The sequence below is a fragment of the Melanostigma gelatinosum genome (assembly GCF_949748355.1).
Source record: "Melanostigma gelatinosum genome assembly, chromosome: 9".
NCBI classification, from domain to species: domain Eukaryota; kingdom Metazoa; phylum Chordata; class Actinopteri; order Perciformes; family Zoarcidae; genus Melanostigma; species Melanostigma gelatinosum.
Genome location: NC_136642.1, coordinates 3,529,447 through 3,544,019, shown reverse-complemented (window position 1 = coordinate 3,544,019; position 14,573 = coordinate 3,529,447). Strand labels below are relative to the sequence as shown.

Genomic DNA, 14,573 nt, shown 5'->3' with positions numbered 1-14,573 from the left:
GCTAAATACATTGTTTTAATTATATACATTTTAACTGTTTATAGTAAAACTGAACAATATTGAGTGTGTGAGTGAGTGAGAGAGAGAGAGAGAGTCCTGCTGCTGTTTAAAACCTAATCCCGGCCACCCAGTGCTGTAATCTGGCGGGGGGGGGGGGGGGGATTTCTCCATTCGGCAGATTGACCATGAGGATGCTATGGAGAGGGATGAGGGCCAGAGGGTGATTACTCCCTCTGTGTGATGGGGGGGGGGGGGGGGGGGGGGTCTTATATTTAGCTTTTGTGTCGGAGGAATAAGTATTAAAATAGTGCAGACGCCGTTCAGAGCCTCTCTTCATGTGAGGCGTGAAGCTAACATGTTTAGCCACAGATGGGTGCAACTTCAACAAATTCAAGTTCAATGTTTAGCATCTGAAATGTGAATTCTTTTTCTTTACAGTCACATGCTGAAGAGGCTCTGTGCAAGCTGCAGCCCCATATCATACCTGCATTCATAGAAGCCAACACTTTTTAATATTTTGAGGATAGACATCTGTAGCTAGCTTTAGCACCGTTTGCCTCTTTTTTTTCACAGGATATTCAGAGAGATGCTCCCGTTAATAGGCCAATATTTAGTTTGTGCACTTTCATGTGAGCATGTTGTGTTGGTGACACACAGGACTGACGAAAGGGTTGTTCTTGCACTTTCATAAGACTTTGGGTCCTTTTCTTTAGAGACAACAGTAGCTGCTCAGTGTGTCAACCCAAAACGTGTATAGAGATAACATGAATAACGTTTCGCTTTAACCGGCCTACTCAAGAGTTACTCAGTAGCCGTTGAGGCGAGTGTGTCTCGGTTCATTTTTCAGTCAGAAGCCTCTCAAACCTCCGAGCTGCTGCTGTTCTGACTGACAGACCAACAGCCGGCCAAAGAGGCTCCATAAACCGACCAATTTGCGGGAAGCTTTGAGGTTTTGAACTGTCTCTTCCTCTCATATTCAAACGACATGAAATGAGGATGACAGCGGGGAGCAACGTGATTGACACGTGTCTGTGGAGATAGCAGATCATCAAATGGTCCCGACATTTTGATCGAGTGATTCGTGAACATGGACACACATTGTTAATTTCTGTCTATTGTGTATGAGCTATGAAAACTAACATGAACATGCTCACACTTTATTACTTTGTATTAGGTTCAGTAGCTTGAACAGCATTTTAGAGGAACATTTGTATTTGTTTGAGTAATCGTGTGAAATCTTTCATCACACACTGAGCAGCTCTAAGTTTTCTCTCCTGTGTGGGTTCTCATGTGGTTCTTTAAATGTGAACGCTGGTTAAAAGAGTTCTTACAGACTGAGCAGCTGAAAGGTTTCTCTCCTGTGTGTGTTCTCATGTGTGTCTTTAAATGTGAACACTGGTTGAAAGAGTTCTTACAGACTGAGCAGCTGAAAGGTTTCTCTCCTGTGTGTGTTCTCATGTGTTTCTTTAAATGTGAACCATGGTTGAAAGAGTTCTTACAGACTGAGCAGCTGAAAGGTTTCTCTCCTGTGTGTGTTCTCATGTGTGTCTTTAAATGTGAACCATGGTTGAAAGAGTTCTTACAGACTGAGCAGCTGAAAGGTTTCTCTCCTGTGTGTGTTCTCATGTGTTTCTTTAAATGTGAACCATGGTTGAAAGAGTTCTTACAGACTGAGCAGCTGAAAGGTTTCTCTCCTGTGTGTGTTCTCATGTGTGTTTGTAAATTTGAACACTGGTTGAAACATTTCTTACAAACTGAGCAGCTGTAAGGTTTCTCTCCTGTGTGTGTTCTCATGTGGTTCTTTAAATGTGAACCATGGTTGAAAGAGTTCTTACAAACTGAGCAGCTGTAAGGTTTCTCTCCTGTGTGGATTCTCATGTGTCTCTTCAGAGCGCCACTGTAGCCAAATGTTTTCTCACACTCAGAGCAGCTAAATAGTTTCTCACCAGCACTACGTCTTGAATCACTGACATCAGATTTCACATAGTTTAAACCTGACTGAGGTGCTCTGGTCTTCTTCCCATCACCACCCTCATCAGTGTCAGAAGAGTCTCCAGGCTTCTCATCAGTATCTGGTTCTGGATGTCTATCTGGATCCGAGTTCCTGCCTGGTTCTGGTCCTCCACAGTCCTCTCCATCAGCATCTGTCTCCATCTGTTCAGTTTGTCTTTGATGAAGCTGTGAGGACTGAGCTTCCTCTTCATCATCTTCAGTCTTCACAGGAGTGAATGAGGACTTGACATCAGCCTCCTCCAGCCCTTGAAGCTGCTCTCCCTCCTGACTGGTCCAGAGTTCCTCCTCTTCCTCTTTAATGTGTGGGGGTTCTGGATCCTCCTGTTCCTCTTTAATGTGTGGGGGTTCTGGGTCCTCCTGCTCCTCTTTAATGTGTGGGGGTTCTGGATCCTCCTGTTCCTCTTTAATGTGTGGGGGTTCTGGGTCCTCCTGTTCCTCTTTAATGTGTGGGGGTTCTGGGTCCTCCTGTTCCTCTTTAATGTGTGGGGGTTCTGGGTCCTCCTGGTCCAGACTGTAGCTCCACTCCTGCTGCTCAGGGGGAACCTCTTCTTTAACCACCAACAGCTGCTGGACGTCTGCAGGAAAACAGTAAACACACACAGAGACGTTACAAAGAAATATTAGTATTGAGCAAATAGTCTCCTGAACATACACTTTTATTTCCTGCCATCATTCCCTCTTACACTCCCTGTGCACAGTTACCAAACAGACATGTCGACACAAAATGTAAAGACACAACGCACCAGCAGCCATGAGGTCATCAATAGTTTACATGGCAAAAAAGTGTGGCACTCCCCAACATTGTTAAGAAGTATTCAAAGAACCTGCATCGTCCATAAAGTGCGGCTGAGTTGTGATCATGTGGGCAGTTATAGTCGACTAATGTACGTAAACCTTCCACCATAGAACCAGTGGATAGAACCTTCAGAAGCAGCCACACCGTAACCGTGGACGTGACCATGAACATATGAATCATTTTAGAATTCAACAAGCTGCAAAATACACGTGGTGTTATCAAAGAGAGCAACGTGTAAATATCTGTCATGAAGAAGCTGAGAGAATAAACAGTGAACCAACCTGCTCTGTGTAACCGGAGCTGAGGGCTGAGAACAGCGTCCAGTCGTCTCTGTTGTCGCTCGTTCTCCTCTTTTGATCGAGAAAGTTCCTCCTCGTACTCCGCTATGGTTCTTTCAAACAGACCAAAGATCTCCTCAGCAGCCGCAGTTAGTCGCTGGTTGACCAAACATCTCAGCATTTGGACTTTAGACATGTTCCTGCGTGTACACAACCAGATATAGTCATCTGTAGGCAGGCAACAAAAATATTCAGGTTGAAATAAAACTTTTTTCTTCAGTGAGATTAAACTTGTTTCAAACGACTCATTGCCAGAAGCAAAAGACACTAAAACCATGCAGGTAGTGTTCGACAACAAAAGTCACTTCTGCTGAAAACGTTGCACAAATAGCTAAAGAGCCAGCCATCAATAACATTTAACATGAACCACGAGCAGCGCAGACAAGAGAAACAATTCAAAATTGATCAAATCTAGTTAAAACTAGGACATTTTGACAGTGTGGCTGCTCCTGCCCAAAAACGTCAAAATATATATATACACACCAATATTACCGCTTCTCTCTTTTCTGCATTTAAGAACTTTACAAAGGCACACACACACACACACACTCTCAATCAATATTAGCAAGTTCTTCAACGCTGCCCGTCTCTCACAGTAAAATAAAATCACATGAAACAAAGTTATATGTCAGCTATTTTGTCTTGTCTAAGAAAGAGCTAACGTTATATCAAACTGCTAGGAGCAATATGCTACGTTTTACACACACACACACACAGCTAAATAGCTAATAGCTATCACAGGATTCCAACTTCACACACATTTCTCACAGAAATGATAATAAAGAAACATCAACCGTGAATACTGACTGAACTCTTACTTTGTCAAAGATATAGCTTAAAACATTCTCATCTCACACCGTGGCTTTGGAGGGATAGCATGTAGTATTACTAACATAAGCTAATACGTTAGCATGCTAGCAGCGTTTAGCATTCAAACAGCAGTACATGTAAGTTAGCTAACTAGCTCTCCAGCATGACACTGGCTCATTCCTTAACTACGTTGCTATGTATATATATACATATATGTATATATATACATATATATATATACATATATATAAACTTCAGCTCTCATAGAACCGGACTGTCTTTTAGAGTAGCATTAGTCAGCAGAATTATTTCAATGAGCTCCGCCATTTTAGCAGCGTGAAAAAAACTCATTCCCGACTACAATCAAATGTCTGCATTTTACAGTTACTAAAGCTTCTCAAGTGAATACAGATGTTATATCTAACATGTTTCTGTTTAAAGTCAGTTTACCTGTAAATATAGGACATTTATCAGGTCAGTTGAGAAGCAGCTTTCTCTTTGGATGACACTTGACTCATTAGTACTGACGGCTTTCTTCTGCTCTACCTACGTTCGCTGCTGATGCTCAGTATACTGCCTAGAGCGCCCTCTGCTGGCGATGTTGGGCATAGCAGAAATAAAATAACCACACATCCCAGTAAAAGACCAAATGACAACATGATACAGATACTTTCCCGTGATATGTGAGTTTCCCTGTTTGTTTAACTTTATTGAACATTTTTATTATGTTGCTTTCAGTTTGAAGAAAGCGTGAGTAGATGAAAGAAGATATGAGAGTGGATGATAAGGTATGAAATAAGTGTTTGTTGTGCTGAGGAAGCCTACTGGACACTCACATCTGGCGTGTGTCTTTAGTGGGAAAGGTTACGATCATCACTCATCAGACAAATGACTGCAGTAGTCTCGGGTATTTATCGGATCCAGCTCCGATCGGCAGTGATGGAAACACCCCCCACGGCACGTTGCAATGATTATTATGACCGATTCTTTGTCATCTCAGCCACAAAATCTGTCCGTCGTCGTCCGAGCTGCACTCAAACATCGTTCCAAATCAGTCGGCACCGAGTTTGAAGAAAGACTGCATACGTAACAGATATGAAAAACAAGTAAAAACGGGAACATTTTCTACCGTTTACTGATTGTGAAGTCGAAGATAACACGAGAGAAAAAAACACAGAGAGACATACTCGTCTACTGGCAGTCAGAAAGGAGACTATCACCTATTTTTAACGTGTTCAACGTGCACATTTTGGTGGAATAATTGTATGAGATGCAAATGCTGGAAGTGAAGGGGGGGGGGGGGTTATGTTTTGTAAATGAACAAGAGGGATTAAATGGCCCCTAATCCATGTGTTGATGAGCACTGTACCCTATTTATCATCAGTCTGGACGGTCACAACAACAGCACGTGACCCTCAATCGGACATGATAGCTGTGCAAGAATTAACCCCAAAACACTGGGACAAACGCTGCACTGCCATGTAGAATTAGGATGAGGTGTGTGTGTGTGTGTGTGTGTGCGTGTGTGTGTGTGTGTGTGTGTGTGTGTGTGTGTGTCTGTGTGTGTGTGTGTGTGTGTGTGTACAGGGAACACTACGGTTGTCTTCTAATAGAGGACCAATTCACATCCTGTTCAGCCCAGTGTCACATGTTCAAATCTATTCGTTTGGTTTACACGACTTGTATGTTTTTTTGTAACTTGTCACTCAGGACCAAAGTAATGCCAATGGAAAGTCAATTTGGAGACAAATTCGTTGTGGAGACACACATTCTCACTTTGTCTAAATGTTTGGTTAACAAGCAAACATCTGCAAAACGAATGTGATTAAAAACAGACATTGTACCTGCTAAAGTTCAGCATCTTAGCATTGTCATTGTGAGCATGTCATCATGCTAATGTTAGCGGTTAGCTCAAAGCGCTGTCTGAGGTAAAACATGTTAAAGCCTTTCAGCTACTGTAAGATACTTTATTGAGTTCCCTTTTAGCGAAATGCTCTGAGTGAATTTAAATTCCCTCTGGTAAACATCAACCATAGACTGTGTATAAGAAGTGGAGATAGTCGTCGTGAGGTCACCCGTTGGTTTGTGGATGAGTTTGTCGTTTTGGTTGTCGCCATCTTGGATTTTGGCTGTCGTAATTATTTGTTTTGCAACCAGTGAGCGGAAGTGACCATATGTGGACTGTGGAGGAGTGACGTAGAGGCGGCGTATATGGCTCTGGTAGCGGCAGAGACCTGTCAATCATACTCCTCTTTATAGTCTGTGTGACTCTAAATGGACCATAATGTACTAAATGAACATCATGCTGTAGTGAAGAAGACTTGAAACTAGAGATTGAGACATAAACTCATGTTTACAATGTTTACTGCGGTAATAAATCAAGAGAGAAGTAGAGCCTTTGATAAAGTTGAAAGGAGTGATAAAGTTTGCCGTCTTGTTTCAGCCTATATGTCCTTTGTGTTGTTGTACACTATTGTGTATGTTTTGTACACGTCCATTCCGCACAACGTGATTAATTGATGCCTTTAATCGCAGTGCAAAAGCTCAGGAAATCAACCTTGTGATGAAACATTAAGTGCATGTTATTTCTGCTGGCCTAGCAATATTTTTAGGCCTCGGCTCGAAAATTGCATACCCATACTCAACAGAGTCCAGAACTCTAACTACAAGGTCTATTTTAATAATTGTGATGCTGTAATACAGGTAACACTTGTGAGATGTGTTCAATTGTGTAAATATTGTGTATATGTTCCTGGTTAATAACTGATACACTTATGGCACAGCTCAAGTTGAAAAAGGTTCAGGTTCGCCTCAAAAACAGCATTTGTATTGACAATTTCTTTTTTTTTTAATAATGCAGCTGCAAGCTTAAAAATACACCACAGACATAGAACAACACGTTTTACATGTCCCCACAACATATTTTACCAGGCCAGCATAAATGGTCTGATTCAAGCTACATTTAGATTTTCGGAACCAACAGTTGCATTGCTGTATTATCATTGTATACACCATATAACTAAATATTAACTCACGACAGTTCGAAAAAGTACATTGACGTACGAATAAATCACACAAAAAATCAGCCCTGATGTGAAAAAGCCTTTAGTGTTGAGTTTTAATAAGCAGTGATTTTGAGATTTTATTTAGCACGGATGACTCAGCTGAGAGAAGAAGGCAGCTCAGATGAGTCGGAATAAGCAAGGACAACAGTGAGACAAAAGGAAGGAAAGATAAATATTCTACTTTATTACATTTGGGGGATTGGACGACACAACCGAAAGAAAATGTGCCCGAAAGTTCATAACAGATGGGATGCCTTTTGTTATTGTTCCCCTGTCCAACACTGCTGGCAGCTCATATTGGCATCACACAGTGGAATAGATTAAAAAAACAGTCGTCCAGTGAAACCAGATAAAAGCAGCAATGTGATCTTATTGTGCTCATAATGAATACACTGATGGTTGTGCAAGAGACGTATTAACCGAGAGAGACATAGAGAAATAACTTCGTACTTACTCAAGATTGTTTTTTTTTTGGCAACACATTTTGGGAGGATACACGTCGTTCACATCTCCAAACATGTCTCTGCCAGAAAAGGGACCACATTTTATATGATTTTAAATAGAAGCCACCAAAACCACTTGACCTACTTTTCACAATTCACCAAACACAGTTTTTCTATTCCACTAAACATTTTGGATTTAATTTAGTTGACATTGCTGTTGCTTTCACACTCACACATACACATCAACAACCAAGTAAACACACACACACACACACACACACACACACACACACACAAAACATCTCCTGTTGCCCAGCCCCTCTCTCTTTATGCTTATTTTTGTGTGTGGAAGAATGCCCACGACCCCCACCACCACCACCACCATTACCCCCGGGGCCCTTGGGCATTCATCACCCTGTGCATCCCCCCATTCACCCCTCCAAACCCCCCGCCCCCCTTTCACCCAGACACCCCCACATCTCCCCTCCTCCTCCCCCCTTTTGTTTGCTTCTCTGTGTCACACCATTAAACAAAGCAGGTTGTTTTGACGGCATCGAACAACACTTTTTTTCACATAATCTAAAACTGCTTCATCCTATCTGACACACACACACACACACACACACACACACACACACACACACACACACACATGGCACGATGGCGGGAGGTTAATCTCCTTCGAAATATTCTGATTTCCCTTGGGGAGAAAAAAGTGTCCAGAGCAGAGTGTACACTCCTATTGAGATCCAACACTCTGATGAATAGGAAATAACTGGAAGCTTTGGGAAAGAGATGGAGGAGGAGTAGAAGGAGGTGGAAACGTTGTGGGAAAGGAAAATAGGAAGTTAGGAAAATAGGGAAAATGTCTCAAAAGTTTGAGAAAACGGAGGAAGGAAGAAGAGGAGGAGTAATGTGTTAGGGAGGAAGAGGAAGGAACAGTTTTAGGGAAAGGGAAAGGTGGAAAAGGAGAGGGATGGGAGGAGGGAAGTAAAGGAGGAGGAAAAAGAAGGAACACATCTTTGCAAAGGTGTGGGAGAGAGGACAAAACGTTTTCTGGAAGAAAAAAAAGAGGAAAACAAGGTTTTAAAAAGTCTTATGATTAGACTTATGATGAATCTTAAGATTATGGAACAAGAGGAAGATGATAAAGAACAAGATAAATGTATCTGAAACAAAGAAAGGGGAACAAAAATAAGTGGAAGGACAAAAAACAAAAGAAAAGTAGGATGCTTAGAGAAGGAGGTGGAGAAACATCGTGGGAAATGTGCAGCAGGATGAAACATGGGAGAGGCTTCAAAAGTATTGGATGATGAAGAAAAAGAAAGCAAAAAAAAAGGATGAAAAAAGCTCTGGAAAAGAGGGAGGAGGTGGAAAATTAAAACAGATTTAGGAAAAAGGAAGTTAAGAGGAGGGGGAGGTAAGGGTCTTGGGAGGGGGAGGACTAGTTTGAGGAGGAGTCGCTTTGGGGAAAGGAAGGAAAAGGAACGGTAACATCTCGGTGCAGGAGAAAAGATAACACATTTTGTGGAAGAAAAAAAGACAAATGAAAGTTAGGAGGAAGAAGATACATGTCTCTTGAAAAGAGGGGGCAACAATAGGAAAAGGGAAATAAAATGGTGGAAAAGGATGGATCAATATGGGATTTTGAGAGGAAAAACAAGGAAGTTAAAAGTGCAAAAAGTCATGGAAGTTGAAGAAAGTGAGGAGGGAGATGAGAAGAACATGTCTGCCAAAGGAGAGAAGAGGACCACACGTTTGAGGAGGACCTATATGAAGGCTTTGAAGGACTAAAACAGTAAAAGGTTTTAAGGGACGGATGGAGAGAGGAGGAGGCAAGCGTTTTAGGAAAAGGGGGGAGGAGAGATTAAGAGGGGGGGGGGGCATCAACAATCCTCTCTTCCCCTCCCCAGATGATGAGAAGGCTGCCGGGCGCGCTGCACTCCGCCGTGCGTTTGTTTCCCTTTTAAAAGTGCCCAAAGCAGCGAACCTACCGAGCCCAACCAAGCCAAGCAGAGCCACGGCGTGCGTCTGCGCCCCCCTCCCCAAACGCACCACCCCGCCTCCACCACCACCACCCCACCCTCGCCTCGCCGTCTCCGACCGCCGTTCTGTGGCAATGGAGCCGTAACCAACCTCAGTGTGCTTAACTGAGCCGAGCGCGTGAAATAGCAACGGATACGAGGAGACAGCTGAGACCAAGCGGCTATGGAGGAGCAGCGCAGCGAGGCTGGAGTCTAGACTGCACGCACATTTAACAGACCCGGATTACTTTTTGCCACCATTTTTTTGAACTCTTAATATCACTATTAGAACAGCAATTCCCCCCCCCCTTTTTTTCCACCCGTCTGATCATCATATTATTCTATCGTTACACGACGAGGATGCAGGCGAAGGAGGCGAGCTTTTGCACGGGAAGCTGGAGACCAACGCTGCTGTCATGCGTCCTGGCTCTGCACTTGATCCCGCTGTCGGTCCACGGTAAGAAACAGCACTTTAATCATGCAAACCAAAAAAAACCTCCACTTTTAGTTGCTTGGTCTCTTCACATTTATTTTGCTGCAGCAGCACGTCCTCTCTGTGGATTCAGGTACCTAAGCACACTCCCACAGGGCAGCAGAAAGGAGGTCAGTGAGGCTCGGATTGTAGGTTAGGAGGCACTGCATGCTCAACTGGTTTTGATTGAGTGTCGGTTAGTTATTTTTTTGTGACATTATTCTACACATTATATTGATCGAGACATTTCCCAGTCAATGCACACTGAACAAAAAAAATGGATTTTTGGAAAATGCCCTCACAAAATGTGAATAATGCAATTTGTTTTATGGATATTAAAGCAAAAATTGGCTAAATATCATAATCTAGATTGTTGAAATGTACCCTTCTATCAATGCAGGGTACACACATGTCATGATTAACCCATTAGTGAACGCTATGTCCCTGCAGGAATATGTTAGAGATGACACAGGAGGCAAAAAACGAAATTAGGTCACAATAAAGTTTGGACATCAGATGAAATATTATAAGATTACACATTGAAATGAGGACTAATATTATAAAGATATCTTAAGATATGAACATACAATAAGCTTGATGCAGACATTGTAAGTAATTGGCATTGGGGGGGTTGAATAAACCCATTTAACGCACTGCACTCGCTAAAGGAACAAGAGATTACAATGACATTTTGGAAGAAATCAGATCACTAAATCCACACAATGTATTGTAGGCGCATTTAAAGCCACTGGAGGAGAAATCACAGAGATGTGTGACAGTGACAGCGTCCAGCCCGATGCAGTAAACCGGGTCCCTGGAGGCGCACTGGCACTACAGCGGCACAAAGGCGAGGATTAGGGCCGGGGGAGTTTATGAATAATTCATGAAGGGATCTGGACGGACATTCTGATACACAGAGGGGAGGAGAGAGAAGGGAAAAAAACCCACCAGAGTAAACATAAAAAAGAGACGAAGGCTCTCTTCCTCTCTCTCCGTCTCTTTGTCTGAGATTCATTGCGCACGGCCACATTACTGTCAGATGAATCATGCAGGAGCGTGCACGAGATGAAATCACTCTGGCGTTGTAATCCAATATAATCTGCTTGATTCTTTTCATCGCACTGGCTGCAATTCATGGAGTGTGATTTCAAGGTTCCGTCCCCCTCGAAAGAAATGATGTTTTTATTGTGTGTGTTTTATTTGGAGCGCAAAGATATGCCGGGAAGCTTTCGAAAAGGGGGTAAAAACTCCCATCAGTGGAACGTCCAAGAGAGATGTTCCCTGTCAACTGCACATGAGCCAAATAATGATTTAGAGCAGTGGCCAATTTGTGTCCTTACAGTCTTCAACCTCAGGTTCTGCCGAGTGAAGCAGATACGGAAGTGTCTTGAAACCTGCATTCTCTCTAATGTCCAGCAGGGGGCGACTCCTCTGGTTGTATAGAAGTCTATGAGAAAATGACTCTACTTCTCTCTTGATTTATTACCTCAGTAAACATTGTAAACATGAGTTTATGTCTCAATCTCTAGTTTCAAGTCTTCTTCAATACAGCATGATGTTCATTTAGACTTATGTGTCAGCCCCTGTGATTGACGGGCTACCTGTCCACGGTGTCTAAAGGATAAGCGGGTGTAGCTGATGGATGAATCTTGTTAATTTAGTCTGTTCAGAAATTCAAGTTTAAAAGCATCAATTTGCCTTCATTCAGGGCTTGATGCGTGGGAGTATTTCTTTGCTGAGCACCGTGATGTACTGGATTCTCTGCTGCTGCTCATGTCAACCTCATGGTGGCACGAGAGGAAAAGTCAGAGGATCACCAAAGTCAATGAGATTCATCCTCTGGGGAACACGAACATCTGTACAAACGTCCACATCAATCCGTTTCATGGTTGCTGATATATTTCAGTCTGGACCAAAGACGATTCAAAGACGATTCACGCAGCTAGTGAGGCTAAACTGTTTGAATAAATATGGCGATTTTTGCAGTATGTGTGAGATCGATACAGGATATCAAAATATTTCAATGTCATATCTTATTATATCTACATATCTGCTCACCTTTGAGCACAAATAAGCGCTTCATAACTCCGCTTCACCTCTCGTTTGTGTCAGCTCCAACTCAGGTGGATATTTAGCGAAAAAAGAAGTCGGCAGATCTGGTGCGGACGCCTTAATATAACCTTGGGCTAATCCTCCGCCTCCACACCCCCCCCCCCCCCTCACACACACACACACACACACACACACACACACACACACACACACACACACACACACACGACCGAGGCCAACCGCCCCGAACTGACAAACAGCCGACCGGAATGCATTTCCCGTCGGCTTCTTCCTCCGGTGGCCATTTGCAATCCTCCTCCGTCTGTGTGGTTAATCCGGATGATTATGCCGCCGCCCCTCCCCCCCCACCCCTCATGTTTAAGCTGGTAGATAGGTTTGATTGACAGACTAATGGTTTCTGCGTGGATGTACAGCCTCTTTCATGCCCTTCTCCTCTCCCTTCATCTTCCTCCTCCTCCTCTGGCCTGCTGACACATATCTGCTTGCTGGCACATTATCTTTGCTGTGCAGTGGGTTCATCTTCAAGCCAAAGTCCCCCCTCCGTTACTCCACCAACCCAACCCAGCCTTTTTTTTCATATATATATATACATACAATGTATGTGAACAATGGCTTTGCAGTCTCTCCTCTGCATCTTCTCTGTCGCCATGGAAACCGCACACCATCCACTGACACCGGCTCTGCTGGCGGAACAGTGTGTTCACATCGGCGCCATAATGTGTTTCACGCTTTGAATTTCATCGAGGCTGAAAATGTTGGCTGGATTTTTTTTGGCAAACGCTGAAATGCCTTGCCAGGTCCGGTGGCTCTACGCGTACTGGCCATGCGTGTGTGTGTGTCTGTGCGTGTGTGTGTGTGTGTGTGTGTGTGTGTGTGTGTCTGTGTGTGTGTCCACACCCACTGGCAATGGGTGTAGTCCATCATTACCAGCGTTACTTTTGTAGATGATATCATTGTTTGTACTGGTGTATTCATTTTTTCTGCATAATGAATTCATGGTGTTTGATTTTCGGCTGTGCAAACACCAGTGTTTTGACTCTTGATTTACATGCAAGAAGGGAAGGTGGAGTGCGTCGTCGTCGTCGGTATACGCGTGATTTCTAAACAATCGTTCTTGTAAAAAAGAAAAAGAAAAAAGCGACGTCACTTCAGACGCAGCCTCACAGTTTGTGTGTGTTGGGTGTTGGATCGACTGAGAGCAGATCATCCAGAGCGGCTGAAGGGACTGATGCCTGACGAGTCATCAGGCTGCACGAGTTGAACACTTGTCAAACTGCTGAAGCCATAATAGGTCCAGTTAGGAGAGTAATAAGCAGAAGCATTTTTGTTTTGTTTTAATTCATTTTTTTAAACATTCATTCTGCACCTCATAATGAAGGTTCAGTGCAGGAGGTGGTTTTGTTTCCCAGAACCATCTGAGAAGCCGCCAATAGGAACTGTTTGGAAAAAATGGCAGATGATTGCATGAACCATCTGTCAATCAAGAGGGAGAAGAGCAAAAACATATTTTCTAAGAAAAGCCTTCAGTGTTGTTCTTTGCTCTTCTTTCAATGAAGACATACTCTCCAGTTCTCGAGAGGCTATTGCAGCATCTAACCTAACCTGTGTTTAGAATGAACAGTCGCCTCTCCACACCTGTAGCTCCTCGCAGGACACCGATTGGTCGGAACTGCCGATTGGTCCGGTCAGAAACTCATTACTTGAAGCCCGGCGAGATGAATTTCGGTCGGGTCGGCGTGGTGGAGTCGTGTGTCCGTCTTTCATGCAGGATGCCCAAGTTATTATTCTGCCACAGAGCTGCGGTTAATGTTTGCTTTTTGTATTAACTGTAACCACGATATATAACACAGTATTGTCTATTTACTTTATTTTATTTTCACCAGGATAATCCACTCTGGGTACATTAAAAACCAACGATAAGACAATTTAACGCTGTAATGATCAGTTTATTTAAGTCAATAATCTCATAGATCCTTTTCAACTGTGAGTACTTTCATATTCAAATTGAGGAAAGAAACAATTTGTAATTATTCTTTGCATTTGTTACATTAAAAACTACTATTAAAAAAAGAATCAAGAATGAAAATCATCTTTTTCGAGCAGCCGCAGTCAAAGGTATTTTGAATTAAACCTGCAGAAGAACTTCACTGGTGGTAATTCATGAAATACATGTTAATGGAAACATTATCTTGTTTTTTCCCGTCTTTTTCTGGCATTTATTGTTTTGATATACGTGCTTTTGTAAATACTATTTGGATTAAACCACCGAAGTTGAATTACATGAGGTGGGACAGAGACTCTTCATGCTAAATTGGGACCTGTGGAGGCTATTGGCTCATCCCAGATAAATCAGTTTGTGAGGAAACTACGTGATCCTAATCTCATTTGTGATATCCTCCCACCTGGATCTGCCTGCAGGCCAACATCAGCATACGTATGTGGGCTTGACTCGACCAGCTGGGCTTCTACTCTGGGTTACTGTGTGTTCGTGTGTGCTGACACACTGTACACGAGGTAACGACGGGCAGTTTGTTTTTCA

General features: G+C 43.0%; 1 protein-coding gene across 11 annotated transcripts in view; it reads left to right on the top strand.

The window, feature by feature from the left end:
• The first annotated feature begins 9,334 nt into the window (after positions 1 to 9,334).
• cspg5a (chondroitin sulfate proteoglycan 5a) overlaps positions 9,335 to 14,573 on the top strand; it is a 40,032-nt gene continuing 34,793 nt past the window's right edge. For 5 of the 11 annotated variants that reach the window (XM_079275019.1, XM_079275016.1, XM_079275020.1 and 2 more), the window contains exon 1: positions 9,335 to 9,946. In XM_079275019.1, the coding sequence (XP_079131145.1) occupies positions 9,850 to 9,946 (97 nt within the window). In that variant the 5' untranslated portion in view covers positions 9,335 to 9,849. The remainder of the gene's footprint in view (positions 9,947 to 14,573) is intronic. The other 6 variants (XM_079275022.1, XM_079275023.1, XM_079275018.1 and 3 more) reach the window with 2 other exon arrangements.